At 42.7% G+C, this 27739-nt stretch overlaps 1 protein-coding gene and 1 long non-coding RNA gene across 4 annotated transcripts in view; one reads left to right on the top strand and one right to left on the bottom strand.

Moving 5' to 3' along the window:
- Positions 1-20644, top strand: part of hm13 (histocompatibility (minor) 13) — a 50329-nt gene extending 29685 nt beyond the window's left edge. Inside the window, exons 11-13 of one of the 2 annotated variants that reach the window (XM_068000274.1) lie at positions 1878-1963; positions 9681-9867; positions 17142-17283. In XM_068000274.1, coding sequence (XP_067856375.1) covers positions 1878-1963; positions 9681-9828 — 234 coding nt within the window. In that variant the 3' untranslated portion in view covers positions 9829-9867; positions 17142-17283. Of the gene's footprint in view, positions 1-1877; positions 1964-9680; positions 9868-17141 lie in introns of both variants that reach the window. The other variant, XM_068000275.1, reaches the window with a different exon arrangement.
- LOC137335141 (uncharacterized) overlaps positions 968-27739 on the bottom strand; it is a 69798-nt gene continuing 43026 nt past the window's right edge. For both annotated transcript variants that reach the window (XR_010966344.1, XR_010966345.1), the window contains one exon: positions 968-7895. This is a non-coding gene — a long non-coding RNA (uncharacterized lncRNA). The remainder of the gene's footprint in view (positions 7896-27739) is intronic.

Below are 27739 nucleotides of genomic sequence, written 5' to 3'. Positions count from 1 at the left end.
CAGATGTATAGGGATAGCCCTAGTCATAACATACTCCTTGGGAGATGTTCAAGCTATGCTGTACCATAATTTTTGATTTCATATTTTTCTTTAAAATTGCAAAGCAGCATTATCTAGCTTGCTACCAACAAAAATGGTGAAGTATTTGTTCATTTCAGGGATTTTGCTGCTTGACTAAAGGAGCTCTCATTTTCTGAAAATATATTCCTCCCTCCTGATGGTGTTAGCTATTCTGGTTTACCTGTTCGTCGTGTAGAACTCAAATGTGTTAATCTCCCATCTCTTGTGGATTGGTATCCCATTATTCAGATTTTCTGCTGTCATGCACCATCTTGTAGAAAGCATGCTCACCTCCCTAGCAACCCCTAATGCATCAATGCTGTTTCACTGAGCTTATTCTGTTTTCCACCCCCCCTCAAAATTGATCACTAATTCAGCGAGCCGATTCTGATGGAGGAAAATTTTGTTTTTTTCCCAATACATCTCCCTCATTTAGTTTAGTACCTACAGTAACCTGTTCACAGGTTGTCACTACAAATAACTTTCTGAAACTCTGCTCCCTCTGCAAATCTTCCAAAAGGTCAATTATGAAGCCAATACTGGTCAGGATCCTGACGTCCACACCTGAAATGTCTGTCTTTTCTCTTTACAGATCTTAACTGATCTGCGTATTTCCAGCATTTTCTGTTTTATTTCTAATATCGCCATATTTCTAATCGCTATATCCAGTCTGTAGTGTAAATAACACTTCAACTGACTTCCTTGATACAGACCACTTAATTGCAACTCCCACTCCTGACATTGTGCCCTTAAAGGCCTTTTAAAGTCAGTTTTTATTGCCAACTTTAAAAACCTCTATTTTTCGGCTGTTTTTCAGTTTTTATTTTTTAGTATCAAAACCTGGGAGAAAATAGAGGGCAAAAATAACAGCCCAAAAAACAGGTTAAATTCAGAGGAATTCTGTTTTATTTTGAACGTCACTAAACCTCGTGAAAGCAAGCAAGAGACTAACGAGGCACAATCAAGCTAAATGACAACCCACAATTATTTACGCAGTTCATCGACACCACTTTGGCCTCAATGGTAGTTCCAAAAGTGAAGTAGGCTTCCACGATCTCAAAACCCTATCGAGCCATTTCAGCAGTAAAATGCATCTGTTATTTGTGAATGGACTGTGCGCCACAAAATGTTGACTGCTAAAATTAGTCTGAATTATTTATGCTTCGTTACTATGATATGCTTCTTTGAAGTCTGACAAATGTTAGTTTCATCTTGCAGTATGTGCTTTGAATGTTATGTGATCACATGGCTGTAATGATTATCAAGGCTCTTCAATGTGCCTCCTGACATTTCGCACACATTTCAGGACCTAATTTTTGGTTTTCAGAATAAACCAAGGAGAAATTTTCTCCCTCAGGCTGGGAGGAAATCGATTTTTACCAATTCATCACCCATAAACATTCCAAGAATTTATTGCTGAAAACCGATTTTAAAGATCTCTGTCCCAGATACAGGATGCAAGAATGGCTTCTGTGGGAGGTGACAGCATATTGACCCAAACTATTTTTAAATTGCATGAAGAAAGCAAGAAATAGAATCCCAATAATTTAAAAATGCTGTGCGATTTATTTTTAAAAAATATATATTTTCAAGGGGCTGCGGAAGATGATTGTGTTTTCTGCTACTGAGAAATGTGATTGGATCCACTCTGAAATATTTGTGCAAGCCCCACTGTAAATCAGTGTCATTTCTCGAAAAAAAAACTGCCAAGGAGCTGCTTTTTTTTAGTAAATATTACTATTTTAGTTTAAACTATAGCTGTTGAGGGTTTAACGTTTTGTGATTTTCTTTTTTAAAACTGTTTTTTAAATTGCCAGCCTGCTCTACTGTACCTGGTACCTGCTTGCATCGGGTTCCCAGTCTTTGTTGCTGTGGTGAAGGGAGAACTTACTGAAATGTTCAGGTAAGAATTTGGATTGAACTGTACTAGCTGATTGTGAGCTGAGTATCACTTGTGCTGAGTCCGTTCTCCAATGTACACTGTTAATTTCCGGTGCAATTTTGAATTGCTCTTTTGCAAAACTACTCATCAAATCCTGATTTCTGTCTGACACAGCATCGTGGTGTTAATAGAATACACGCAAGGCACAGAAGTGTCCAGACCCATTGAAAAGCTCATTTCTATTCCCCTGGGCTCAGCCATACACTTGTATTTCATTTTTATTTGTGATGGACCATTTGGAATTTACCATAGATATCTTAGCTAAAGAATAATATGAGTGTTTCCAAACAATGCATCTGCTGGTTTGCAAACAACTAGTATCTGCTATCGTGTATGTAAATACAGATGATTTACAACTTGACATATCAGAATTGTAATAAAATTCAGTCCACTTAAACTACTTCATTTATGGTCTTTGCCACAGGGTTATCATGTAATAAGTATCCCCGAGAGAATCCTGTGTCATAAACCAAGCACCTGCACTGTTGGCACCAAAAACCACCTTGGCAGATAGTTTCCTTTGGTTGGGAATCTGAAGCCAATTGTATTATTCCTCTGCCACTCTGGTTGGTGCCTGTGAGGCATTCCTGGTTTGTGTGGTTTGGTACTGCATTCTGCTGTGCATTAATTCTCTGGAACAAAGTCCTGTGGTGCTTTAAAATGAATAAATTACAAACAAGGGGTACTCCTTTGGTAGTCCGGTGAGCCAATATGCTATGGATGAGATGTGGACTATATAAACCAGGAAGATCCCAGGTTCATATTCTACTTTTACCTTTTTTGCCATGGTGGCAGGAATGACTGTGCAGCTCAGTCCCTTTGGGTTTTGGGGGTGTGGGGGCGGGACATCCAGGGATCCCACTCTAGATCCTATTCGGTGACGCCTTCTGGAAAATGCATATATGTGTTTGTTGGATGAATTGGGATCTTCTTCCCTTCCCCCTCCTCCCAACCCCCTCTGGTCAAATAGTCAACCAATGCCTACTGAAATCACATGATAGGTCACTTGGGGCACAGGTAAATGCAGCCCTCTAGGACCTTGCCCAGCATGAGCTACAACCTTGATAATAGGAGAGAGAGATATGGGAGTACTGGTCCCATCTAAGTAAATGTCTCTCCGGTCACAAATGGAACGTTGGTGTCCTTGCAGTTTTCTTGTGCTAAAGTTTCACTTGGCCTTGCTATTTGAGATGTAGGCTAAAGGCTGCTAACTTGCCACCTAATTGCTGGATCAAGAACACCTTGCCAGAGAGATTTAAATTAGATAGCTTTCCCTGCTGGGGAAGTGAAAAGGTGCAACATTCATTAATGGATAGCAGGCCCCATTTTCTAGTCTGGAGAACTTCAAATATCCTTCCATTAAAGTGAGATTGTCCCACCATAAAGCATTGAGTTTTCTTTCAGCTTTCCCAGTAGCCTGTGGCATGAACAAGGTGTGTTAGTATGGGAAGTTACTGAGATGTCAACTCTCATTTGCCAGATTGACAAGTCTATCTAACAGTTGACCATGGAGCAAGAGAGGACTATGAATGATATTTAGGGGTTGAGTAGAGAGAGAAATGCTACTGCTAAATGGGTAAAATTTCACAAAGTAAGCAGAGTTACCCCGTTTTACAGATCAGCCATGATCTAATTGAATGGCGGAACAGGCTCGATGGGGCTGAATGGCCTCCTCCTATTCCTATGCAAGTGCCACCCAGTTAGCTCTTGAATCATTTATTTCCCAGCTGAGTGAGACTGCTAAAATAAACTAAATGAAATGGCAACAAGTGTGTGTGTGTATGTACTAAACATTCATTAATCCCCAGTGAGTTTTCTGAACACCTGGCACTTGAAACATTGAGAACAAGTTATATTTGTAAAATACTACCTTCCTAAAATTAAAATGGCTAGACTTCAGTGAGCATTTTGGAGATCAGACAAACCAGGGGAGTACTTTCTAATCAAAATTAGATGCTTGCTGCATCTGTCTCAACATATAGTTATAAAAATATATGCTGCTTGCACTGAAATACCATCAAATTTGTTGCCTCTCACAGCTCCCTACAGGCTGTGCGCAGCAGTAACTGGCCGCTAGTGTTTTTCTGCAGTAATACTTTTTCTAAGAAGCAGAATCAGTAGCACGTCTGTGAGGCAACGGGTTTAATGCTTCAAACCAGGTACCATATATTTGTGTTTTATTTTCAGATAGAGATGGGAATCCTTTTGAATAGAAAATACTCTTTCCCCCTTGCTGTAGACTTTACTTCCCCTTTAATGACACTTAATGGTGTTGTGATGTGCCACTATGCCTGTCATCCCAGTGTACTGTAACAGAGTCTGAGCGTTTTTGCATGTTTCTCGCAACACCAATTTGTGTCTTTTGCATTCCCATCTGTTTGACCCATCGAATTGTTTTTTCCACAGCAAGTTACCCAATTTCCCAGCGTCATTCATTGGGTGTCTGGTGGTAGGTCACATACCTCCTTCAAGAAAAATGGTGTGGGAGGAAAGGTGAAGGAGATCTAAAATAACAAATTGCGTGTGTACATTTTTGTAATTGCATATTATACTGTTTGGTTGAGCATTAAAATCTGATGTCAATGGCTCAGAAGTAGAAGTCTCTATTCCTGAGCCTTGCGGATTACGAAGGTCCCAGATTTGTTCCCTGATCTGTGCAGAATTAACTGATCTTAGCTGGTGTGTTATGGGCGATGGAATTGGCCTCAGTACCCCTGGATTTGGAAGAGAAAAATTTGCTGGAGTTCCCTGTCCCAATTGCTATACACCAGTCCCTCTACTAGAAGTGTGTCCATGCAAATACCAAATGAGGATACCATCAAGCTTGGCACTGATGTCTTCCATAGTCATCCTGCCAACACACAGTCATGGCTCTTGTGTGAATAAAGACCACTTGTGTGAGGTACAGGAGGTATTGGTGCCTCTGGTACAGTGATAAAAATGATCAGCTGTCATTCTCTGGGCGAACTTTTTAAAGAGTTAATATTATGTACAGCTGGTCTGACTTCATACGAAAGGCCACTGCCCCAGAACAACGGCACAACAACAAAAAATTCCCCCCGCATTGACTATCATTAGTACTCAGTAGGCCAGCTGCAAGGAAAAATTTGCAATGTGAGTGTTCCCAGGGAATCGAGCAACAGCTATGCCAAATGAGCACCTGCTTTTAGCTTTGATGTTTAATTAATCCAGAGACACAGCCACAGACTGATGGTGACCTTATTCTAGTCCTATCGCGAACACCTGAAATTCAAAACACAGCTGTTTGCAAAAGAAAAGCATGAAGGCATATTCTTGTTTTTGTTCCTCAAACTGCACCATGGCAGTTGACCAAAGCGCTCTTTTTGGTGTATATTTTTGCTTTGGAACAGAATGACTGAAGTCCCAGTAAAATGGTTTACAGGACAGCAGGAACTTAACTAACAGAGCCACCCACCTCCTTTTTATATATGTTAAAAATGGGAACAGGGTAGTTTGACTGTAAATGTGGGAACATTAGGTTCCTTTTTAAAAGAGGTGGTTAGTGATTTTAGCTATCTTGAGAAATTATCTCATCCATTGTGCACTTTGATTAATTTACAACTGTCTCTGTACTGCTTTTCTGACCTGGTTATTTTGAGAGATTTGGTGGTTTTACCTGCTTTGCAAATTCAGCTTGGCTGCCAACTTGGCTGGCCTATCGAACAGGTGGCAGTAGACTTCAAGACTTTGGAATAACTGCGTCTCTCACACCCAATTCATTAATATCTTTGGGTTGCTTTCATTCCTCAATCACAGGGTAACTATGCATGAGAGGTTATTTGGCTCACCTATCTTAAAAAAGAAACTTGGGTTTCTAATCTCAGCCCCCAATCACAGCCAGCTGACGTTGGGTTTTTTTCTTCCACTACCTTGCATGGAAGTTCTAAGTGTTCTTTGTGAGAAAAAGAACAGCTTTAACTAAAGTGTTTTTTAAAAAGTAGTTTGACTTGAACAAATTTAATTGGGTGCCTTTATGTGGCTATATTCCAAATGTGGGACCTGTTGATATAGTTTGCATGCTACTTGCTGTTCAGAAATGGTAAGGATTCGTCTAGCTTTTGGATTCTCAATACTTGAAATACTTTACCTTTAGTGATCTAAGCAGTTGGTGACCACAATTATAGAATGATACAGCACAGAAGAAGCCCATTGTGCCTCTTTGGTAAAGCTATCCAATTAGTCCTCTCCCCTGCTCTTTCCCCAGAGCCCTGCAAATTTTTTCCCTTCAAGTATTTATCCAATTCCCTTTTGAAAGTTACTATTGAACTGTCATTCAAGTGGTCGAGTTCACCGTATATATTCATGAAAAACCATTAAGCCACGCATTCAAGAAGGTCCCAGGATTGGTTCCCAGTTTGCCAAGTTGGCTGATATCAGCCAAGGCATCAATTGGGATGTTAAAGTTGGCTCAACTTCTCTGGAGTAGGCAAGAGAAAAATCAGCCAAGGTTCTCAGTTGCTACCCAGTGACCCATTTAAAAATTGCACCTATGAATGTTAAGTGAGTACATTGGCCATAATGACCTCCATGGATGCTTGGTATGAAGAAAGACCCATGAAATCATACTGCAGCAGTAGTCAGCATCTTCAGGAGAAGAGGCAAGAAAATTGGCAAAGTTTGCTTCTACGTTTAAACGGATTGCTACTTTTCACTCTGACTTCTGCATCAGTGTCATGAAATGTAAAAATCGTGGCGATTGTCACTATGGTGTAGAAATTACACTAACAGTATTATATTAAAACCTATGTCTTTGACCAAGCTTTTAGTCACCCCTCCAAATAATTCCTCCTTAGATTCAGTGTCAATTTTATCTAATTATGCTTCTGTGAAGTGCTGTTGGACATTTTTCTACATTCAAAGCACTATATAAATGTAAGCTGTTATGTCAACACTGGCATGGCACTAGTTGTTAAATGGTTGAGGTCCCTTTATTCTTTCTCTCAACACTTGCTTAGTGTCATCAAGTATGATTACAGCATATTTCCTTTGGTGATAGCTAGCTTGTCTTGCAGTTGTTCTCAATGCCACACTTCCACGCACGTACATTTTGTGTACCCACTCTTGTTTCTGTTATTGCATAGAAAATCAGTGGATCACTATATGTAAACTTTCTAGTGTTATGCTACATTGATCCTGTTTGTTTTGTAAAACCACTGGGAGATTCCCAGAAAAGCAAGTTACTTTGTGCAAAAATGTCCCTTGCAGTGAATGTGAGTGTTGTCTCCAGGGAACTGAATTTTCTTTCTTTCTTCTACTTTGCTCTCTTTGAAGAGCTGACTCTTTAGTAGGGTAGTGTTCTTTGAGCATCGTCTGCTGCTCTTCATGTGTGAGCCTAGATGGTGATAGTATAGCAAATGTATTCGACTATGAAAGGCAATGCAGCCAAGCCTGATTATTTTCATTCCAGAGGTCTGCACTTTCCAGCAAGAGTTGCTGGCTAATCAGCAGTGAGAAATCTGGCTGACTTATTTGCGTTACCCACCAGTTAGAACTCTGCAGGATTGCAGAAATCCACATCTTAACACTCCTGCTGTGCGGTTTGCTGATGGACCAGCCTGATCTAACACTAATGTAGAATTGCAGGAACATTGTGAACCTAAAGAACATATTTAACAACATTCTCTGAGTAATTAGAAGGTACAAATGAAGTGGGGCAGTATTCCGAATATGTTTGGACAGGATCGCGGGTGACCCATGTTTTGCTTAACCCTTTGAGGGCTGAAAAATTATACAAGTCACTAATTTTATTCAAACCATGTGGAAATGTGATGCGAGTGTCAGTGTGATCTTGCTTGTTCCTGATGTGCTGTAGGACTCTTGAACCTGTAGTCTCCTTAAGCTGTTGGAGAATCTTGTCCGTACTGTTGCTCAACTGCAAAGAGAAGGTAAAAATGGAAGAGCTGATCACTCTGCTGCATGTCCCAGCATTCAATTAGAGTTTGGACAGGGTCAATATAAATATGGATATAGGAATTTATAATGGAAAAAGTTGACAGCAAGTAAGTGGCAGATGTAAGATTAATAGGTTTTACATGTTCATACTCGTGAAACCTCTATGGTGAGCTCTTTTTATGAAGCTGGGGAATGTTATTAACTCATTCTGTTCCCCATTTTCACATCCCCAAAAAGGACATTAGGTAATGTATTAACCTGTGTCCAGATCAGAGTGGGCATGACAAGGGCCTGGAGGATGACTGCTTGCCCACCTTCTTGATGGGGAGAGCATCACAAAATTTCTCCTTATTTATCCATCAAAACTGTTTCCAGTGGCAGACGGGTAGGTAACCAGAGGACACAGATTTAAGGTAATTGACAGAAGAACCGGAGGTGAGAAGAAGAGAAATTTTCTTCCGCAGCGATTAATGATCTGGAATGCACTGCCTGACAGGGTGGTGGAAGCAGATTCAATAATAACTTTCAAAAGGGAATTGGATAAATACTTGAAGGGGAAAAATTTGCAGGGCTATGGGGAAAGAGCATGGGAATGGGACTAATTGGCTTGCTATTTCAAAGAGCCGGTATAGGTACGATGGGCCGAATGACCTGCTTCCGTGCTGTATCATTCTATGATTCTATAAAGTGGCAGTAGAAAATAACTTCAAAAATTATACATTTTTTCCCTTTCTCTGCCAAATTTCTTCCTGCCCTGAAGGTGTTAACCCATAGTGGGGTACAGATACTGGATACCCTCTGGTACATCATCTAAGCTGCTGGTTTTCATGTTTGACTATCAAGTGGCTATTCAATCAGCTGAGCCTGATGCTGTCCACACAAATGTACTTCAGCAGGGTTGCTGATTGCTAACCAAGATCAGAAACCCTGGCTGTATTTTTTTTCTCTCCCCAGTTTAAGGGCACTCTGGCAAGTCGCAGCATTTCTACGATTCCTGGCTGAACTCTGCTAACTCTGCACAGAGAATGGATTAAACCGGGGACCTTTATGATCTGAGAGATTCTGCTACCTCGGTCAGTTGAGTCATTTGGAAAAGCTGTCTGAGTCAGAAATACTATGTTGCAGAAAGCAAACAAATCTGTGCTCCAGTCAATGGGGACATGGGAGTAAATCAGAGACCATGATGCACAGATTTGGTTCTAAAGTCTATTCTGCAGCTGATTCTGACATTGCAATGACAAATTACATGTGTCTGTGACAACGATGGCTTTCACTGAACTTGTGCCAGTGCAGTAGCAAATGGAGTTCAAATGCAGTACTTCTAACTTCCAGATGACTGTCGGCAAAGCAAAGAATGGAGGATAGCCTCTGTTCTTTAGTCTGTTCTCCATTCCCAGCTATAGTACGTAATTGCTGACATACTTGAGAAGTAAATTCAATTAATAAATGCAGCCTTGGTCTCTAATCCATTTCTCCAAAATTAATGCATTGCGTCTTGAGTGTTTATTAGTCATCGTGGCTGCCCTAAACCAGACAGGTAGAAGAAATCTCAGGTTTTCAAAGACTTGAGTGTTAATGCTTGGATCTAAATTTAAAAAGGAATTTGATATACCAGGTTTGTATTAATGGGAATTCTGAGATTTCTCTGTATTGGCTTTTGCTGTACTTATAAAAATTGTTTGTGCTCTCTTTGTTAATAAAACTTCCTTTTTGTTCTCTTCCTCTTACCCTATCTTCCCCTCTTCATGTTCTGTTACTCAATCAGCTACGAGTCTTCAGCTGAGGTCATGCCACATACTCCAAGACTCACCCACTTCCCCACTGTCTCGGGCTCCCCTGCTAGTCTGGCCAACTCTATGCAGCAAACGCCCAACTCCCCCCGCCGCAGGCGGACGAACCCCAGCCCCATGTAGTCGTGTGACAGTGGGCTTGTGGAGCAGCCAACGGGTCAGGTATACGTGACTTCTTGCCGTGCTTTGCCTGTATTTTAATATTTCCAGCATGTTGCTGCAGTGCAAGCTTCTTTGACTTCTGTGTGGTGTTTTCTGTTCCTTTTGTGCATAGTTTTTTTTTAATTACTTGTTCTTCATTTGAAGGTAGATCTGTTAATCCATTAACGAACAGCTTCAAATGCATGCCCTTTACATGACCCTCAGCAAAGCTTGCCTGCAGTGCTTTAGGTAGTGTGATTTGTGTCACAATTGCTAATCCTTCAGCATGGGCATCACTGTGCATCCACTATGCTGGATTATGCTGGTGGTTGGCTTTATTTCAACATCTGCTTGCAAAATGCTGGAGCCAGAACTGAGAATTCATAAGAATGAAAGAACATTACAGTCCACCAAACCACTCCCATAAGCTCCATCGTATATATCCGAAGAATGTAAAATAATGCCTAAGGTATTGACGAGGCTCTTTTATGGATCAACTGCCTGATGAACACATCTCAAATGGGTTACAAGTTTAATGTCGTCTTGATCCCTGATGATATTTCAAGGCCATAATCGCCTCTGGATGTCCATTCTGTGTATGCTGAATAATCAGAAATGATGGTCCTATATTTTGAAGTGAAATTGAACGTATTTAAAATATAGGAAACATTAAAATATTCAGATCCTTTTGGGGGTGAGTACTAGTAATCCAATTTAATGCCCTTTTATAAAACCTATATTCAGTTAACTTGAAATGACAACGTGCTTGATGAAAGTACCACATTGGCAGTAAACTTTTTTTTTCCTCTCTGGCAAATGCTGCTCATGTTAAGAGAGCAGGGTCTGGTCCAGAATCGATAGCTCAACTACTCTAAAGATGTTAAACGACTTAACTCCGAGCTATAGAGGCTTCTGATGGTCATGACTGTATTCCTGACGAGTTAATTTAATTTTATAAACTTTCATACCTAGATGCACACTTGAGCTGTCCAGTTTTGCCGTTGATGCTGTGTATGGTGTAGGTTTTTTTTTCAAAAAAAGTCTCCAAAGAATGTTTCTTGTTCCAAGAAAGCAGACAGGTGACCTGTTCTCTGGCCTTTTGAGCCAATGCCAAGAAATGAAAGAGTGAAAAGGGGCTGATGCATGCTGTGTTTTTCTGCCCTCAGCATCAAGGCTGTGATCGAGACCTAGCAGGGAATGGAATTGGGCACAAAACTCGTCCTGCTCTGTGGCTTTACTGTACCACCCTTGCAATGGGCTTCCAACATCCCATCAAGACATAGGAGCATTAATCCAGCACCTTGCCAGGCTAACCTTACATTCAACTAAACTTTGTAAATTCATTGTCTTGTGTTTTTTTTTAAGCTGCTGTTTTTCTAATTTTGAAATATTAGAACTTTTAGCTTTTTCAGTGTATTCAAAGTGGGAATATAATGCAGCTGAAGTGTGGCATGTCAGGACATGAGTTGCGCTTCCATGTCTGGGGGATATTTTTCTAGCACCTCTCCAGTCAGGACTTGGTTTGCAGAGGTTTTCTGTTACATGAAGAAAAGTGGCAAGCCAGTGTGAAGGGGAATGATTTGACTATTTAAATTTAGCTGCCTAGGAACTAAAATCGCTTATTTGCAACACTTGGGCTATCTTCACCAAGGTGTTCACTGCTATTTCACATGATCCTGTAGTACTTCACTTTCCATTTTAAAAAAAAAAGACACGACTAAATGGTTTATAAAGACTAAAGCTCTTGGTTTCTATGGGTACTTCAATGTGAGTATTGGGGCTGTAACTAGCAGTCAGTATTATGGAACAATGAAGCATTGCCAGGTTTGGCTGTGACAAAACCAGACTTGCATGATAGTGGGATCCATTCTGCAGTTGAGATTGCATTCTGCCCTCTGAAAGGGGGAAGGAAATCATTTAAACACTTTTTTAAAGTTAATTTTTGTCCTTTACTTTCTTCCCCACATAATATACCCTGTTGATGCATAGCATCCCTGATCAGGCAGGCTCTGCTTGCTTAAGTCCCTTCAGTAATATTCTTTAACTTGCTGATGGATGTATTTGGGTGAAATATGTGAAGGAGTAGAGTGAATTGATCCTTTATTTTCCTTTTCATCTTTCATAATGGAAAATGTGGTCGCTGTACTTGTCATTGTCCCCAAACTGCTCGGGACGTGAATTGTGGAGAGAGGTTAGGAGAAATTTCTTTACACAGAGGGTTGTTAGAGCGTGAAGTGCTTTGCCATGTGAGGTGGTTGAGGCAGAGCCCATTGCATCTTTTAAGGGATAAATATTTGAAGGAGGGTGATATGGGGTTAGGGGGAGAGAGCAGGGCATTGGGATTAATTTTGGATTGCTCCAGCAAAGAGCTGACATGATGGATCAAATGGCTTTGTTCCACATTTTATTCGTTCTCTGATTTTCTGTCTGTCCCTCTCTTCTCCTTCCCTTCCATCCTTTCCCTCCCTCTTTCTTTTTCTCCTCTCTTTCTCCCCCCCCCCCCCCCCCCTCCTCTTGCTTATCTCTTTCTCCCTTCGTCTCTGTCTGACTGTCTCTTTTTGCTCTCTCCCCATCAAGTGGTACCACAGTTAACACTGGGAAATTAACTCCATTATACTTCTGACACTAAAAGAAAAACAATGAGTGCTAGACATCTGAAATAAAGCTGGTAATGAACAAGGTTAGTTAGCAGATAAGAGTGGTTGAGAAAGGTCGGTTGAAAATGTCAGGTGGGATCCTTCATCAGAAATGGAAACATTAATCTGCCTTTAGCTGTATTTAACATCAGTGGATTAAAATTCATAATTTTTAATCTACCTAATTATTGTTTTGAGCACAGGCTTAGAGGATCAGATGCAGCATAAATTGATGTTTATGTGACTTGGCCGATGCAGTGACTTCTCATTTATGGGTTTATATCCTGGTACTGCAGCCTTACTGAGCTGGCATTGTAGTGAAACAAATAGCCATTATATTGATAGTTCACCTTGGGCAGTCAGCAAGCCACTAACTGATACCATCGTTGAGTATAAGAATCCTGTCTCACATGTTGCTTTGTTTTGGATATAACTTGCACTGTTGCATTGTTGAACTTGTAGCCAGTCTGCTCAGTAAATCGCTTGCTGTTTTGAGAGGGGAAGGGGAATGGAAAGTCAGTCTATCATCGTGCCACATGCTATGTGCATTTAGGCCTCTTGCTAGTATCTCATTGCTGGGTTTAAAAGTGTGAAGCTTTTACATATCACAATTTCTGTCTGTTATCTTCCAAACCCATGCAAGCTGGATTTCCGCTTTAAATACGCACACAGCACCTGATTGACACCTCGCCATAGCAATGGGAAAAGAACAGAAGGCAAATGCAAGAGTGTGTCCCAGGAATTGCAGACATAATATCTGCATCCTCTCCGTACCACCACAGAAGGGCAACGTACTGTCTGTAGACTGTAGTTTGAGCACCTCAGATTTAGGTGGGGAAAATGGGGCATTTTCAGAGGCTTGGGTCAGATAGGAATCATGTAACACCACTGGTGCATTTGGTCAATAATGATCAGAGAGATGGTGGCAACATACTGTCCATAGGCTCTGGTTTAATTGAATTTTTGGAGATCTAACATTTGGGGAAAGGCAAACTTTGGTCACCTGATGGGCAAAATGCATTCTTTCCACCGGTGCTCAATGGTAACTTTTCTTGCAGAGTTTTTCCGATGTGTCTTTGTTATGCAGCAAGGTTCTATTCCGTCATTTGAGTAGCTATCTGCAGATAAGGAAACTAACGATTCATCAGGTAGTTTTGTTCAGGATTCTCATCCAAATGTCCCTTCATTGGGCTGGTTTATGTTTGTGTGTGTAATGTGTGTCTCGCAAATATGCGTGCTTGCCTCATACAGATACTAGCATGTGTTAAATTATTCTGCATGTTTGCCTCTTATTGCATATTGTCTCAAGGAAAATCTGAATTCTGGAAATTAAAAATAAAAACACAAAATTCTGGAAATGCACAATCATCATCAGAACTGCTGGAGTGTAAATATCCAGAAAAGCAGATTGCAATTCATGGACAGCAGACTGAGTCCTTGATTTCTGGTTCCTGGTGGAATGGGCGGACACGTGGCAAATGAAATTTAACTCCGAAGTGTGAAGTGATACATTTTGGCAGGAAGAACGAGGAGTGTCAATATAAACTAAATGGTACAATTCTAAATGGGTGAAGAACAGAGACCTGGGGGTATAATGTGCACAAATCTTTGAAGGTGGCAGGACAGGTTGAGAAAGCAGTTAAAGATCCTGGGCTTCATAAATATAGGCATAGAATACAAAAACAAGGAAGTTATGTTGAACCTTTATAAAACACTGGTTCGGCCACAACTGGAGTATTGTGTCCCATTCTGGGCACCACAGAAGGATGTGAAGGCCTTAGAGAGGGTGCAGAAAAGATTTACTAGAATGGTTCCAGGAATGAGGGACTTCAGTTATGTCGATAGACTGGAGAAGCTGGGGTTGCTCCCCTTAGAGCAGAGAAGGTTGAGAGGAGATTGGATAGAGGTGTTCAAAATCATGAAGGGTTTAGATAAAGAGAAACTGTTTCCATTGAAAGTGTCGAGAACCAGAGGACACAGGTTTAAGATGATTGGCAATAGAAGGATATGCTGATCGGGTTCGATGAAATAGGATGGAAGGAGGCTCATGTGGAGCATAAATACCAGCATGGACCAGTTGGGCCGAATGGCATGATTCTGTGCTGTAAATTTTATGTAGAATATATTTGACCGAGGCCTTGGAACAGATTAGCTGTCTGCTTTTTGGATTTGGGAACAGTTTGGTATGAGGAGGCAAAAAGAGAAATTGGTTTGTACTAATGCTGTTGTGCAGCCACAGTTCCAGATATTTCTCAGCGAGCCTTTGGCATATCTTGCTGTCCTCCTGTATTGATCTCCAAGTTGGCAGCATTCTGATCATATCACATGTTGAACAGTAGCAACAGACTTAATCTCAAAGAACAGCGCAGACCAGTCAGCTATTTCTTAACCTTAGTAAGTGTTTGGTGTTGTTAATTTCAGCCTTTTGGTAAGTGGCTGCAGAAATGGTGTCTCGTTGCACTGAGAAAACTGAAGGTAAATGTCTGTATACAGCTCATCACCTTTTAGCAGGATGGATTCCAGATACTGAAGTTTTTACATTGTGACCTTTCTCATTTATTCTGAGCTGCTTGAATTCTTTTGCAGTTAATCTGAACAAGTATCTCCTATTTTGATCAACTTTTTTGGGAGTGTGAGATGGTTGGGGGAAAGGGTGCTGTACTGGCAGTCATTCTTTTTGTTTTCCCTCCCTGCTCCAAAGGAATAGTCTATCTTCGAGCTTTTCTCTTTCACCGCCAACACTGGTACAATATTCTTCCCTCCTAATCCCTCTGGTTCCAGCAGCCCTCCAGTAACTCACCCAAGTGGCCGTTCCACGTGTGTGAGCCCAGGCTGTGTGTGTTGGCAGGCTTTTGGACCCCTGGAGTGTCTCGTGCTCGATCTCGCTCTCAACCTATATCCACACGTGCATTTTCCCAGCAGGAGTCACTGGATCAAAATTGGGAATGAGAACTTTGGCTCCCCCTCCTCTCCCTAGCCCAGGGCCAATTGTAGTGCCTCTGCTGCTCCGGAAAAGATGTAAACAATTTTACAACACCAAGTTATAGTCCAACGATTTTATTTTTAATCCCACAAGCTTTCGGGGGCTTTCCCCTTCCTCAGGCGGTGTGGAAAAGACAATTTCGAATCCTTTGCATTTTAAGATCACAGAACAAAGCCTGGTGATTACTGCCCGTTGCCAAGGCAATCACAGTGAGCAGACAGAAAGGTGTCATCTAAAGGGCCACTGAATATACAACCCCCCAAAAAAAAGAGAGAGAGAGAAGGAAGACAGTCAATGACCCGTTATATTAAAAACAGATAACATTTGTTCGCTGGTGGGGTTACGTGTAGTGTGACATGAACCCAAGATCCCGGTTGAGGCCGTCCTCATGGGTGCGGAACTTGGCTATTAATTTCTGCTCGACGATTTTGCGTTGTCGTGTGTCTCGAAGGCCGCCTTGGAGTACGCTTACCCGAAGGTCGGTGGCTGAATGTCCATGACTGCTGAAGTGTTCCCCGACAGGGAGAGAACCCTCCTGTTTGGCGATTGTTGCGCGGTGTCCGTTCATCCGTTGTCGCAGCGTCTGCATGGTCTCGCCAATGTACCATGCTCTGGGGCATCCTTTCCTGCAACGTATGAGGTAGACAACATTGGCCGAGTCACAGGAGTATGAACCGTGCACCTGGTGGGTGGTGTCCTCTCGTGTGATGGTGGTTTCTGTGTCGATGATCTGGCATGTCTTGCAGAGGTTACCGTGGCAGGGTTGTGTGGTGTCATGGACGCTGTTCTCCTGAAGGCTGGGTAATTTGCTGCGAACGATGGTTTGTTTGAGGTTGGGTGGCTGTTTAAAGGCGAGTAGTGGAGGTGTGGGGATGGCCATAGCGAGGTGTTCGTCATCATTGATGACATGTTGAAGGCTGCGGAGAACATGGCGTAGTTTCTCCGCTCCGGGGAAGTACTGGACGACTAAGGGTACTCTGTTGGTTGCGTCCCGTGTTAGTCTTCTGAGGAGGTCTACACGATTTTTCGCTGTGGCCCGTCGGAACTGTCGATCGATGAGTCGAGCGTCATATCCCGTTCTTACTAGGGCGTCTTTCAGCGTCTGTCGGTGTCCATCGCGTTCCTCCTCGTCTGAGCAGACCCTGTGTATTCGCAGGGCCTGTCCATAGGGGATGGCCTCTTTGACGTGGTTAGGGTGGAAGCTGGAAAAGTGGAGCATTGTGAGATTGTCCGTGGGCTTGCGGTAGAGTGAGGTGCTGAGGAAAAGATGGTGTAACTTGGGACACTGACCAGGAATCAAACATAGACCCTGCAGGTCTTAATACGCTGTGTGGCGTCTTTACGCATTAAGGCTTTTGGAGGAGCCCCTCTCATTAATTACCTTCCTTTTCTTGGGAGTGGAGTAGATAATGGGAACTCTATCTCTACTGCTGGAGTTTCGATACTTGATGCGCTTTTGATCCCAGCTAGTTGTCGAGCAGTTCTTCATCAGAGGAGACAGGAACTTACGAGGACCGGGGACCATACTGCATCGCTCTTTCAAACTCCTAGAAGCCAAGGCTTTGAAGGATAATAGGAGGAAAAAGAAGGCCGTTCCCTTTTTTTCTTTTTAAGTATCGGCATTGATTTGATAAACTTTCCGGATGCCTTTAATTTCCATCTCATTTAAAATGCAGGTACGAAGAGAAAGCTGGCCTTCCTGAAAAAGAGGCTTTGGACGAAGCCACTGACGATTTGAAGGAAAACAAGAAGGAGCAGTAACAGGACATCCACGGAGCAATCAAATATATATAAAAAAAAATCAATCCTCACTCCTAACTGCCTGTTTTGTGTTCATTTTGTGCAGATTCCCTAATTGTATTGACATGGTCATGTGTGTCTTGTGTCCCTGGCAATTTATGGGGGAAAAGAGAAAAAAAAAGTATTTCATTACATCATGCTACGATGCTAGTTCTGCTTTGGTGTTTTCTATGAATGTGCCAATTGATTGTTTTTAAAAAGAGGAAAAAAAACAAAACCTGAGGTTGCACCAGTGCCTGTCTGTAATTTTTAATTTATTTTGAATGATTAAAGTGATCATGACACTTTTTTTGAATTCCAAGGTGCCAGTATTTTTGTTTTTGTTTCACAAACTAATGCAGAAAACTGAATTTTTAAACAGCTGTACACCTAGTTCATGTTACAAAATTTGTATTTTTAAAAAGAAACAAATACCTCAGCTGTTACTATTTTTCTTTGTGACTGCTTTTACTGGTAGACTCGTGTGTTTTTAAAAGGGAACTTAGGGTTTAAATGGGCTGGCTTTTTTTAAAATTAGAAAATGATGATTGAGTTAACTGCTGATACATATTTTAGTTTTATAGATAACATGTATGCTGGAACTACTTTTTCTTTAAACCAATGGACCACCTTCATTTTTCCTGCATTTGTTTGTTAACCAAAGATGATCTGAGCTACCTTTTTTTTATATATATAAGTGGCAGCAGATGGGATGCACAGATTATTAACAGCATCTTAAAAAAAAAAAAAATCCCATGTAGCTTGATTTTCACAGACGACGTAAATATCAACTGATATGAATATGTACCAGCTAATGCAAGTGTTATCTGCCTGACTGAGACTCGTTCAGTATAAGCATTCACCACAGGAGAAAAGCAGTATGTAGCAACACTATATTGCTAAATCGGAGTGTGTGTGTGTAGTATCATGTCTGTAGAATTGTTTCTAGGGTACAGAGGGACCGGAATCTGATGCAGTGCGTGTTGCGGTTGCATCATTTAACTTTTTCTTTCATTCCTCCCCTTTCTCTTCCACAACACCCCCCCCCCCCCCAGGAAGGTAGTGACCGATCCCATAGCATCGACGTGCTCTCCAGTGCCTCGCCCAAGTGGGTGTTCATGTGTGAGCATGGATGGTGAGTTTTGTGAGGCTATTGCCCCATGGGGGAGGGGGGGGAAGCTTCAGACCCAATCTTGCCCCCATCTTCACCCGATGCCCACATGCATGTTCCAGCTGAGGAGTCCGGATAGTGCCACCGCCCCCCCCCCCCCAAAACCCCACAGAGGGGTTCAGTTGCCCTCCTCAGCTACGAATGCTGAGACAAACTGAGGTATCTAGATCACCTAACTTAACGTACACCAGGGATCACTCAGCAATGCATCACACACTGTCTTTAACTCAATGAACTGTTGGGGAAATTCCTGGCCGCCTCCTTCTGAATAGATTGCACATAATCTCCACTTGTGCCACAGTGTGGATCAAGCCCGTTAGAATAGATTTTTTTTTTTGCTAAGCTTGCCAATATTTTCTCAATTTTGGTCAACCCATGCTTTAGAACTTCTCCATTTGGCCTTTCCCAGGCTTGTACGCCACTGTCTGTTACACCGATTGGACTGCTGAGGAAACTCGAGCTGAGAGCCCTGATGTCCAGTGTTCTTGAGCCTGGTGATTTCCTGCGCAGTGGGACTTTGGATGGATGAGGAAGCCTTGCAGTGTCTCGGGGATTTATTTTCAGTGTGCGAATCATTTGCATTCTTGTATTCCACCTCTTTTGTACTTTATATTTGGGGGGAGGGTGAGTTGGTTTTAAGCACTTCGAATGGACCTCCAGATAAAGGAATGGCGCCAAAAATCTCGAGTGTTCAAGGGATAGTTGGATGCTGTGATGGACCAGGACCTGTAGGTTTTACTAGACTGATGAGGTAGGTTGGGCTGAAAAGCCTTTCCTCATCTGTTTTATTTTGCAGCAAAAAAAAATTCTGCAAATCTGAATTGGCATCTTTTAGTAATCCATGCACCCCACTGCTGTGTCTTTAAATGTAGCGCCACTAGCTATCGGTGTTTTCCCTGTGATTAGAGGCCATTGGCAGTCTCGACTAATACCTTTGCACTTGTGAAAGCACTGTCAGAGTTCGTACCACAGAATTTCAAAATCCATGCCTGTTTTTGATCTTGCTTCATATCCAAACTTTAAAAAAAATAAATTGCAGCATTACTGTAGGGTGGGATAATCCGGAGCGGGGGTGGAGAAAAAATACTATAATTAAGATGTGGGGGGGGGGGAGGGCCAGAAGAGGGGCAGTAGATAGGTTCAACTTTCTCACAAAGCTTTACTAAAATTTGATTTCTCATGCCTGTTAATCTTTTATCCCTTTTCTTGTGAGAAATGAGTTAATGATGTCTCTGAACACCATTCTCTGCCAAAGTGATAAAAGTAATAATTCCAGAATAGTATTCTAGGCCTCTGCTAGATTTTTTCTTTAGGAGCAAGTTCCATTGGGTTAAGCTTGGGTTCATGGTCTGCTTTAATATAAAATATTTCAAGGTAACAATATTGTCTTTTTTTTTAAAACTTACAAATAGTTGACACTAGTTTGGAAATGGTGCCTTCTAATGAAGCAGTGTCCTCACAGAATATCAATGTCCCTAAATGCTCAATGTGCACAGGTACACTGCTGCAACACTGACATCAAAAAGTCTGCTATACCACTCAGTGCTGAATTTGGTTATCCTGTGGGCAGAGCCAGATTGCCAACCAGTACCAATGTAGGAAAAAGGGTGGGGGAATATCACACTAATGCAGTAAAGGATGCTTGTCTGAAGCTGGGGCACAGGAGAAGGAGCTTTACTTTGCATCTTATGTGCTGTGCCTGATCAGAGTGCTTTAATTCTCCAGTCTCCTCCAGTAATGTGGTAAATGGCACAGACAGATGATTTTTTTTTAGGTGGGGGAAGGGTGTACCAAGGAGACTTTTTTTTGCCTCCTGTGCACTTATCTGAAACTCCAGTTTTTAAAAATGATGGATGATTGATTACGTGTATTGCATCTGAATGCTCCATGCGTGATGATACCTTTTTAGAATTCTTTTAATTTTTGGAAAAGGGCCATCCTTCCTTTACTCTTATCCTAAGAAGGGGTTGCTGATTGCAGTGTATTTTAAATTCACCTGTACCATATGGATTAGAGATTAGGTGTGGTTAAATTTTAAAAATGCCATTCTGATTCTGACTGGACAAGATTTAGTATTTTTTAAAATGTTTCAGCTCTTTGTTCACATTCTTGCATTTGTCTTTTTTTTCTCTGCTTTTTCATTATTGTAATAAAATCGGCTTCTCTGGTGAGGAGCTGTGATCGTTTTTGCAATAAACTGTGGTGTGCGCCACTGTCGATACGCATTAAGCACTGCTGCTGTCTCTGCATTTATTCCTTAGCATGGATCGAGTTCACTTGATGTGAGAAACCATGTGTTTTTTTTAAAAGAAAAACACTATTACAGGCTTCACCCACCCTCACCGCATGGTTGGTAAAGGCAATGTGTATTGAGTCGTGTAGAATAGAAAGGCTGAGATTCATCTGCGATCTTTGGCTTTCAGCTAAGGTGTCATTGCAGGTGACGTAGTTGTCCTTGGACTAGGATTGCCCAAGCTTCGCATTCATGATTACTATCCAGTTATTAATGGTCCCTTTGTCACAGACCCGTATTACGGTGCACTCTAGAACTATAGAGGGCATAGTCGCAGGATAAGGGGTCGGCCATGAGATGAGGAATTTCTTCACTCGGAGGGTTGAGAGTTTTTGGAATTCTCTACCCCAGGGGCCTGTGGCTGTGGAGTCGTTGAGTATGTTCAAGGCTGAGAGATTTTTGGACTCTGGGAGAATCAAGGTATATGGGGATCGGGCGGAAAAGTGGAGTTGAGGTTGAAGATCAGCCGTGATCTGATTGGCAGAGCAGGCACGAGGGGCTCTATGGCCTACTCCTCCTAATTCTTGTGACTTTCCGGCAAAAGGGTCACTGGCTACTAATTAGAAATGAGTCCTGCTGGTAAGCTTACCAGCCTCCATGACTCCAGTGCACAAAATTCTACCACATGCTTCTTATCCTTTAGGAATTCCTGCACTCTTATTATCCCTTTCCTCATTGAAAGACTTGCATTTGTATAGCACCTTTCACAACCTCATGATGCCCCAAAAGTGCTTTATAACCACTGGTAACCTAGAAAATGCGGCAACCAATTTGTGCACAGCAAGCTCCCACAAAGAGCTGTGCTAATGACCAGATCGGTCTGTTTTGGTGATGTTGGTTGAGGGATAAATGTTGGCCAGGACACCCGGGAGAACTCTCTACTCTTCAAAATAGTGCCATGGGATCTTTTACGTCCACCTGCGAGGGAATTTCCTCAGTACTGCTCTGGATCACCTGCTCAAGTCTCCAGAGTGGGGCTTAAACCCACAACAGTCTAATTCAAAGCTGATCACACTGACCTATATTGACTCCCTGGTTCCAAGTGTATTAGAATTAAAATTCTCTCATCTTTAAACCCCTCCACAACCTTGTCCCCCCATCCTAGTTCTGCAATCTCCTCCAGCCATATATTACTACCACCCCCCCCCCCCCCCCCCCAAAACCAAGCACTCTGACACTGGCCATTTATGTATCCCCTGCTCGTTTCATCCCTCCGTTAATAGCAGATCCTTCAGCTACCTGGGGAACAGATAGGGTGGATAGAGAGAAACTATTTCTGCTGGTTGGGGATTCTAGGAGTAGGGGGCACAGTCTAAAAATTAGAGCCAGACCTTTCAGGAGCGAGATTAGAAAACATTTACACACAAAGGGTGGTAGAAGTTTGGAACTCTCTTCCGCAAACAGCAATTGATATTAGCTCAATTGCTAAATTTAAATCTGAGATAGATAGCTTTTTGGCAACCAAAGGTATTAAGGGATATGGGCCAAAGGCAGGTATATGGAGCTAGATCACAGATCAGCCATGATCTTATCAAATGGCGGAGCAGGCACGAGGGGCTGAATGGCCTGTTCCTATGTTCCTACCTGAGTCCTACCCTCTGGAGTGCCTTCCCTGAACCCCTCCACCTCTCAACAAAAAAGCCCCACACGCCTTCTTAAAGCCCATCTCTGACCAAGCCTGCGGTCACCCCCTCCATGGCTGGCCGTCCCTTTTCAGTACACCTATCTGTGAAGCGCCTTGGGCAGTTTTCCTCCTGTTTTGTAACCAACCACTGGGTCAGAAGGTTGTGGGTTCAAGCCCCACGCCAGAGACTTGAGCCCACACACACCTCATTTCAGTGCAGTACTGTGGGAGCCCTGCACTATCAGAGGTGCCGTCTTTCGGATGCAACGTCAAACTGAGGCCCCGTTTGCCCTCGGATGGAGATCCCGAGGTGCAGTTCGAAGAAGAGAAGGGGATTTCTCCTGCTGCACTGGCCAATGTTTGTCCCTTAACCAATTCCACTAAAAAACGATGATCAGGCCATTTGTCTTATTGCTGTTTGTGGGACCTTGTGCGCAAATTGGCTGCTGCGTTCACCTGCATTACAACAGTGACTATGCCTCAATTGTACCTAACCGGCTGTGAGGCGTGTTGGGACATCCGAGGACATGAAGGTGCTGAATAAATGCAGATTCTTTTTAAAAAGACAGTGGACTTATTTTGCCTTGTGGAGGAGTATCTCCGTGCTAGCAAGCCAGCTAATTATGGGGGGAGTTTGTTGCTGGTGAACACAAGCTTGCACTAGTCTGTGGCACAGTATTTTGGTATACTGTCGCTGAACCAGGGCGAGAGAGAAGCTTTGAAAACAAAGATGTGAAGTGTTGATTTTAATTAATTATCCACTAGAGGGAGCCATTCAGCTACCCAAAAAAATCATTGCTCACCATTTCCCGCTGAAGCTGCTCTCACTCCCAGAGAACAAAAAAACCTCATCCATTCACTGACTGACAAAAGCATTAAAGCGAATCCTTAGATTCCAAGCAACAGAGTTTCATGCAGATTAGGAACATTCCCTTCAAAAGTAACTTCCGAGATTGATTGTAAAAATGAACAAATACTCGTTCCTGCCTTCGTAAAGGTCAAAGCGAGAGAGAATCTGAAAAAGTGCTTCACGTGGGAAGTTCTGATGCAGGAGTAAGTAACAGGCAGTGTAGGAGAGATTTTTAGCCTGCTTCTGAAAGGAGCTGTATTTTAGAAATGCCATTTAAACTGAAGGAATTTTGAAAATGGTCACCCTTAGCATTAACCAGTGACAGGATATATTTTCTTCTGGCAAGTTTGTAATCCTCATAGTTATGGGGAGAGAATGGGACTATTTCCATTGGCGCAGAGGAAAAGATTTAATCGAGGTTTTTAAAATTATGAAGGGTTATGATAGTAGGATGTGCTGGGTGGGGAGTTTGTCATTAAGAGTGAGAGAGAGGTCAGGAGAAATTTCTTTACACAGAGTTGTTAAAGCATAGAATGCTTTGCCACAGGGAGTAGATAAGGCAAAGAGCATTGCATGTTTTAAGGGAAAATAGGATAAATATTTGAAGCAGAGGAGGACACGGCTATGGGGAGAGAGTACGGCAGTGGGATTTGCTTTTGATTGTCCTGGTAAAGTGCTGGCAATGGGGTGAATGGCCTCCTACTGAGCTGTAAGCTACTATGTTTTATGATTTTTAAAACAATACAGTATGGAGTGGAGATGAGATACTTTAGCCCACAGGGTAACAGTGGGGGGGGGGGGGCGGGGGAGATCAGAGGGAGAAGCACTTTCAGAAGTGCTCCTTTGCACCTTCTAGTGGGCCCTGCAAGCATTGCGTTACCAGACTTTATGGAGAGTGGAGGATGGGAGGCCCCCAAAAGAGAAAAGGAACTTTCATCTGTGTAGTGTAGTATCCCACAAACAGCAGTGAGGTAAATTACCAATTAAAGTGTTTTAGTGGTGTTGGTTGGGAGAGTAAATGTTGGCCAGTGCACTGGGAGAACTCCCCTGCTCTTCTCTGAATAGTGCTGTGGGATCTTACACACGAAGGCCTAAAGGACCTCGGTTTAACATCCAAAAGCGTCACGGTTACAGTCTCAGAGGGCGTCATTTGCGATTTTGACCAGGACAGGTTTTGGGTGCAGTGGGAAGGGCAGAAGCCGGACTGAAGGGATTCAAACGGGAGAGGTGGGCGCCCGTCTGGGAGATGATAACATGTTCTGAAATTATTTCAGGTCCTCGGAGAGTATCACAGCAAGCCCTGGTTGGGCTTAATCCCAAAACGCTGCTGATTGTGGTGAACTATTAATGTATCAAAGTTGATAATGTTTCCTACACCACAGTGCTTTTTTATTAGGTTGTTTTTTTTATACTTATCTGTAAAACTATTCTTGTGTTTTCATCCACCCCCTCCCTGCTATTGTCCTACCATTCCTTCAGCCACCTAGATCCCACTCTCTGGAATTCCCTTCCTAATCCCCCCCCCCCATGGGCAACCTTAACCCAGTGGGAGATTCATACCCAGCATTTTCATGGGTTTGCACAGCTGGGGGTTCACTGAACGTTGGGCCATTTGCATCAAGGAGAGAGATAGAGCATTGCCTCTGCCAGGGCTGCATTCCTGTGATAGAAAAGCTCTTTTACTCCAGTGAACAGACCCCCTTTATATAGAATTACATAGAATGTACTGCACAGGAACAGGCCATTCGGCCCAACTGGTTTGTTCTCCACACGAGCCTCCTCCCACCTTTCTTCGTCTAACCCTATCAGAATATCCTTCTATTCCTTTTTCCCTCATGTATTTACCTAGCTTCCCCTTAAATACATCGATGCTATTCGCCTCAACCACTCCTTGTGATAGCAAGTTCCACATTCTAACCACTCTCTGGGTAAAGAAGTTTCTCCTGAATTCCCTATTGGATTTATTAGTGACAGTCTTACATTTATGGCCCCTAGTTCTGGTCTCCCCCACAAGTGGAATCATCTTCTGTACGTCTACCCTATCGAACCCCTTTCATAATATTAAAGACCTCTATCATGTCAACCCTCAGATGTCTTTTTTTCTAGAGGAAAAGGAAATCAGCGTTTAATGCAATTTATGAATCTCCCCAGCAGTGCTGTGGTGTACTAATTGTTGCATTAAAAAGTTAGAAATTGTGTTGCACTGAGGAAAGTTATCATACAGTAAGGTTAACTGAGCATCACCCTGGGATCTTCCTGGTCTGTATGGCAAACGAGCCCAAATAGGGGAGCCCAGGGTAAAAGGTTTGCCCTTCAGCAAAGCAAAATTATCTGTTGTGTAAACGTTGAAATGATTTCATTGCATCATTGCCTCATTGCCAACTCGCATGACAATGGCCATTTAAGTAAGGTACATTGGGAACTGGATGGTGTGGTGAGTTAGCGTGCTGTACTTTCACCTCTGCGACCTGGGTTTGAATCCAAAGTTTGGACAACTTCAAACTAGGTTCCTAATGGGCAATGGGCACACAGATCAAAACAAGTCAACGCAGACAAAGGTGGTCGGTGTGCAGGGTGGGAACGTTTACACTGCTGCCGTTTGGAGGCTGTCTCCTGAGGTTGGGGATTAAGGCACACTGTTGTGCAGAGTTTCAGCAGTTGGTTACGGTGTAGCTGACCGGGAGGGCTGAATACATACACTGGAGGCCAGCATTGGAAGAGTGTTCCATTCCCCAGTACTGGTATCATTGTGCCAAAAAATAAAACTTACACCCCAAGACATAAATACAGTAAATAAAAGAAAAGAAAGATTTGCATTTATATAGCGCCTTTCAGGAGGTCCCACGTTGCTTTACAGCCAATTAAGTACTTTTTTAAAAGTCACTGTTGTAATGTAGGAAAAACAGCAGCCAATTTGTACACAGCAAGCTCCCACAACAGCAATGTGGTAATGACATAAGAACATAAGAAATAGGAGCAGGAGTAGGCCAATCGGCCCCTCGAGCCTGCTCCGCCATTCAATAAGATCATGGCTGATCTGATCCTAACCTCAAATCTAAATTCATGTCCAATTTCCTGCCCGCTCCCCGTAACCCCTAATTCCAGATAATCTTTTTTTTAGTGTTGTTGGTTGAGGGATAATTATTGGCCAGGACGTTGGGGAGATACTTGCCATCTCTTCTTCGAAATAATGCCATGGGACAACATTTTACGTCCACCTGAGAGGGCAGACGGGGCCTCGGTTTAACATCTCATCCAAAAGACGGCACCTCCAAAGGTGCAGCACTCCCTCAGCACTGCACTGAAGTGTCAGCCTGGAATTTGTGCTCAAGTGTTTGGAGTCTGAACCCACAACCTTCTGACTCAGAAGTGAGCCTGCCACCCCCTGAGCCAAGGCTGACACCTAGGGGCACCAAATACACTTAATCAGAGACTGAGCTATGATTTCAGTTCCAATCAACGAGTGTTAGGATTGGAACGAGGGACCTAGTTTTAAAAACAGTATGTCAATCAAAACGATAAAGGGGATTAATTGTCAGGGATGCTGATACTTTGAAAGATTTTTTGATTTCACTGCAGCTAGTGGCCATATGTGAACAGAGTGGCTTCAGTCATTGTTTTGTTCACTTTTTACTTCCTTCGAGATAATAAGGTGAAAAAAGATTTACTGGGATGATACCAGAACTGAGAGATTATAACTATCAGGAAAGATTGAACAGGCTGGGGCTCTTTTTGCTCTAAGGAGGGGGCCTTATAGAGGTCTTTAAGATGATGAAAGGGGTTTGATAGGGTAGACATAGAGAAGATGTTTCCACTTGTGGGGGAGACCAGAACTAGGGGCCATAAATATAAGATAGTCACTAATAAATCCAATAGGGAATTCAGGAGATACTTCTTTACTCAGAGAGTGGTTAGAACGTGGAACTCGCTACCACAAGGAGTAGTTGAGGCGAATAGCATAGATGCATTTAAGGGGAAGCTGGATAAACACATGAGGGAGAAAGGAATAGAAGGATCTGCAGATAGGGTGGGAGGAGGCTCGTGTGGAGCTTAAACACTAGCATAGACCAGTTGGGCCGAATGGCCTGTTTCTGTGCTGTAAATACTATGTCATTCTATAATAAAACTCTGAATGACATTCCCTCCAGGTCTGGAATCAGAACAGGTCAGAGGACGGGACCCCACTGAGCTCCAGCTGGTAATCTGTCGTACCACAGGGGAACGATTCAGCTTAATGGGCAGCCCACCAGGGCCAGTTACCAATGGTGCCCTCGATGCAAGTGACAGGTACAACAAACATTCTGTCGCCGGGTGTTAAAAGAGCGAGTAAGCAGTATCAACAAGGAGTGAAAGAAAATGTAAATCTCACCCCTGTCAGCATTCGCGAGTTATTTAGCTCTGCTAAGATCTTTTTTTTTTCTGGCTGTGTACCACCGGAGGGGAACTGTACGCCTCTGTGGCAGAAGCACATTGAACTGACAGACCTCATCCCTGTTACATTATTTACTGTTAATGATTGACAGCAAGGCACCATTTTTCACACTCCCTTGCCAGGGT

This window comes from Heptranchias perlo, chromosome 19, assembly GCF_035084215.1.
Source record: "Heptranchias perlo isolate sHepPer1 chromosome 19, sHepPer1.hap1, whole genome shotgun sequence".
In the NCBI taxonomy this organism is placed as follows: domain Eukaryota; kingdom Metazoa; phylum Chordata; class Chondrichthyes; order Hexanchiformes; family Hexanchidae; genus Heptranchias; species Heptranchias perlo.
The sequence above is the reverse complement of the archived record's forward strand: the minus strand, read 5'-3'. Positions and strand labels throughout refer to the sequence as shown.